General features: G+C 37.5%; 1 protein-coding gene across 1 annotated transcript in view; it reads right to left on the reverse strand.

Annotated features, from left to right (window-relative positions):
* Positions 1-475: 475 nt before the first annotated feature.
* Positions 476-1,485, reverse strand: part of CARD16 (caspase recruitment domain family member 16) — a 7,155-nt gene continuing 6,145 nt past the window's right edge. Inside the window, exon 3 of the mRNA XM_015571076.1 lies at positions 476-621. Coding sequence (XP_015426562.1) covers positions 563-621 — 59 coding nt within the window. The 3' untranslated portion in view covers positions 476-562. The remainder of the gene's footprint in view (positions 622-1,485) is intronic.

Genomic DNA, 1,485 nt, shown 5'->3' on the forward strand with positions numbered 1-1,485 from the left:
GAAAAGCAAAACACCAGTAAACCTAAATCAATTTGAACTTGGAATATCATGCTCATTCACAGACCTACCCCGAATGCTGAAAATAGGCCCTGGGACCAAGTCAGGACTTAGTATTTATATGGTGACTACATGCCTTTTAAACTTTCATTACTTTAGAATTTTCTGGGAATGTTGGGTCTGAATCCCATTCACCTCACTTTGGAAGTGAGAATTATGTGGGTATACATGCCAGGCACTTTCTGTCTAGTTTTATGGAATTGAGGATCTTTGGAGCCCAAAGAGACAGAGATTTCCCCTATATAATAATTTCATTTTACAAACACACATACTCATGTGCAGGTGCACACACAGAGAGATATGTGGCCTAAGGTGGTTAAAGCATTTGGCTATCATTACAAAGTTAGTTTGTTAGTAGGAGGTTGTATACACTGCGTGAGGAGCCCTTACCTTGGCTGTGAGGTTCTCTTTCACAATCACACGGTAGCCAAGGCCCACAAGCAACTCTCTCATCCCTGTGATGTCAAGGTCAGCCCCCTGCCTGGGTTGAAGGTGATCAAACTCTCTATTGCATATGATGAGAGCCAGGCGAGTGCGGTCTTTTCTCTCCTTTATTGGATAGATCTGCAGGAAACGGATATGCAGTGAGTTTGACTGACCTAAATCTCTTTTAAACCTTCAGGTACTAATCTCTGTTGCTTTGTTACAGGATCATAGATCTGCTCTCTCCCCTCTCCTGTACCAGAGACCCTGCCTTTTTCTTTGTAATGGATTGAACTGACAAAAGGAAGGAGTGAGAATTGAAAGTGATTTAGAACTTTCAAATTATATAAAAATAGACTGAAAAATAAAATTATGTAATTTATTTTCTAAGAGCCCAGAAGTGGACCTAGAACATATTTGGGATGCTTACTCAAGAATCTTAAGAGACTAGAACAAATCCTAACATAACTTTCTCCTCTCTCTTCTCCACCTAGACAAATCATTCTCAGTGTTCAAGGTTCAGATCAAATTCATAAAAACCAGGAGAATTTTTTATTGGCTCCACCTAAAAATAAATACATCAGAGATGCTTTGCCTTTGGTAACATCATTATTTCAGTATTATTTTTAACACATCAAGATAAAATGGGTTTCAGTCTTTAATTGTATTTTAAGTCATGTTTTATGTCTAGGCTTTTCAACTAGCATGAAAATAATTACTAAGTATTTTAATCTATAGCTACAGCTTAATTTTAATAAGTCTCAAATAATAGAACAAATAAATGAACAGAGAGATCTGTATTTTATCATGGGGTTGAAAGAAAATTGGAATCTGTGTGAGGCTATATGAGTTCCTTCTTGCTCAAAGCATCTATGAAAATGATTACCACTCTCCCCACCCCACCACTCTGAAATTAGTGCTTTAGGGAATCAAGTACTTAGTGAAAGCAATTGCTTCTCTCTCTGTCTCTATTTTATGGATAGAAAAAAGTCCCTCCTCAGACTT

Source organism: Myotis davidii, unplaced genomic scaffold, assembly GCF_000327345.1.
Source record: "Myotis davidii unplaced genomic scaffold, ASM32734v1 scaffold468, whole genome shotgun sequence".
NCBI classification, from domain to species: Eukaryota; Metazoa; Chordata; class Mammalia; order Chiroptera; family Vespertilionidae; genus Myotis; species Myotis davidii.